The sequence below is a fragment of the Cebus imitator genome, unplaced genomic scaffold, assembly GCF_001604975.1.
Source record: "Cebus imitator isolate Cc_AM_T3 unplaced genomic scaffold, Cebus_imitator-1.0 Scaffold18, whole genome shotgun sequence".
Classification (NCBI taxonomy): domain Eukaryota; kingdom Metazoa; phylum Chordata; class Mammalia; order Primates; family Cebidae; genus Cebus; species Cebus imitator.
Window position 1 is genome coordinate 8,405,114 of NW_016107333.1, and position 2,182 is coordinate 8,407,295.

At 49.1% G+C, this 2,182-nt stretch overlaps 1 protein-coding gene across 2 annotated transcripts in view; it reads left to right on the plus strand.

Annotated features, from left to right (window-relative positions):
• The window catches only part of SNTA1 (syntrophin alpha 1), a 33,807-nt gene that overhangs the window by 5,382 nt on the left and 26,243 nt on the right, over positions 1-2,182 (plus strand). For both annotated transcript variants that reach the window (XM_037733248.1, XM_017514218.2), the window contains exon 2: positions 224-409. In XM_037733248.1, coding sequence (XP_037589176.1) covers positions 224-409 — 186 coding nt within the window. The remainder of the gene's footprint in view (positions 1-223; positions 410-2,182) is intronic.

The window sequence follows — 2,182 nt, forward strand, 5'->3', positions numbered from 1 at the left end:
AAAAAAAAAAAAAAGAAAGAAAAGAAAAGAAAATGATTGATTATTAGTATTATTAGTGTCCCAAACTTCCAAGACTTTTCTCAGATTCCCTTTATTCTCCCATTCCCTTTTCCAGCACCGGGCTGGGCACCAAGGGAAGCCTTCAGAAATAATTTTGCCTTGCTGTGACTCCCAGGTGTGGGAGCGTCTGCCTCAGTCTTGTCCTCCTTCTGTGCCTGTGCAGGCGGCCGGGAGAACAAGATGCCTATTCTCATTTCCAAGATCTTCAAGGGACTGGCAGCTGACCAGACAGGGGACCTTTTCGTGGGGGACGCCATCCTGTCCGTGAATGGGGAAGACTTGTCCTCTGCTACCCACGATGAGGCAGTGCAGGCCCTCAAGAAGACAGGCAAGGAGGTGGTGCTGGAGGGTAAGCACTGACGTTCCAGGGCCCAGAGGGGCTGGGGGGAGGTGTTCCACTGCTTCCCTACCTCTCCCAGGCCTCAAGAGGTCCCATCCCAGCACTGAGGGCTGGGAGGTGGGCAGGATTGAAAACAGAAACAGAACCTAGGGACCTGCCCGAAGACAGTGTGGAGTGGCAGAGGGGGAGCTGGCACAGAGCCAAACAGACCTGGCTTGCATTTTCTGTCTTCTAGTCATTAGCTCTGTGGCCCTGGACAAGTCACTTCATTTCCCTGAGCCTTAGTTTTCTCATCTGTAAAATGGGGATGTAGCTCTTGCCTTTCTGGGTTGTTGCAATGAGGGCAAAAAGGTACATGGCAGAGTGTGCCAGCCCCTGAGTGACACAGGGAGAGAGGAATGTGGACTGGGGAAGGGGTAGCTCAGATTCTTTCCTGTGGGGCGTGGAGAGCTCTTGACTCCAGGTTTTTTTAGGTCCTGGGGGCCCTAAAACCCTAAGACCCATCCTCCTTTGGAAGAAGCCTTGGCTTTTATTTTACTTTAAGTTTTTTGAGACAGAATCTTGCTCTTTTGTCCAGGCTAGAGTACAGTGGCATGATCTTGGTTCATTGCAACCTCTGCCTCCTGGGTTCAAGCAATCCTCCTGCCTCAGCCTCCCAAGTAGCTTGGACTACAGGTGTGTGTCACCACACCCAGCTAATTTTTATATTTTTGTAGAGATGGGGTTTTGTCATGTTGGCCAGCTGGTCTCGAACTCCTGATCTCAGGTGATACGTCCTCCTTGGCCTCCCAAAGTGTTGGGATTACAGGCATGAGCCACTGCAGCTGGAAACCTTGGCTTTTAAAAAATTTTTTAATTTTTAAAATTACTTATTTATTTTATTATTTATTTATTTATTTGAGACTGAGATTTGCTCTTGTTGTCCAGGCTGGAGTGCAATGGCATGATCTCAGCTCACCGCAACCTCTGCCTCCTGGGTTCAGGTGATTTTTCTGCCTCAGCCTCCTGAGTAGCTGGGATTACAGGCATGTGCCACCACACCCAGCTAATTTTGTATTTTTAGTAGAGACAAGTTTTTCCATGTTGGTCAGGCTGGTCTTGAACTTCCAACCTCAGGTGATCCACCTGCCTTGGCCTCCCAAAGTGCTGGGATTATAGGCGTGAGCCACTGTACCCGGAAGCCTTGGCTTTTATATAGCAGGACATCAAATCCTTTCAGTGAAGATCAGAGAGGAGTTTTGTGGGGGAACTTTGGTGGGAGGGCTTTCTCTGCTGTTCCCTCACAGTGTGGTCTTGGAATGGACCCTTGCCCTCTCTGGGCCTCAGTTTCCCCATCAGTTGTTATAGGCCTCCTGCTGAGGTTGTCCCATGACCGTGTGGTGCCATGTCTCTTAAGAGGTTTCTGCTTTGCTCAGCCCTTTCCTCAAACTTCCCTCTGTCAGCTCTGGAAGCCCGTGGGGGCCTGAGGAATGTGTCTCTGGCTTATGGCCCAGAACAGGCACAGGGAGGTGGCGGGGGCTGATGGAGAAAAACGTGGCCAGAGAAGCTGCTGAGTTGAGTCCCAGGCCCAAATCCTGCTGGGTTGCCCTGGTTTCCCTAAAGGAGTCTCCAAGAGGCCAAAGAAGCAAACAGGCTCTGGGTCCCTGGTTGATCTTTGACCTTCTTGTGGCCCCAGACCTCAATTCCCATTCGTTTTTGTTTTAGTTTATATTTTAGGTATATCTATTTAAATGCCATGGATGCATTTTTTTTTCTCTTTTTTTTTTTTTTTTTTTTTTTTTT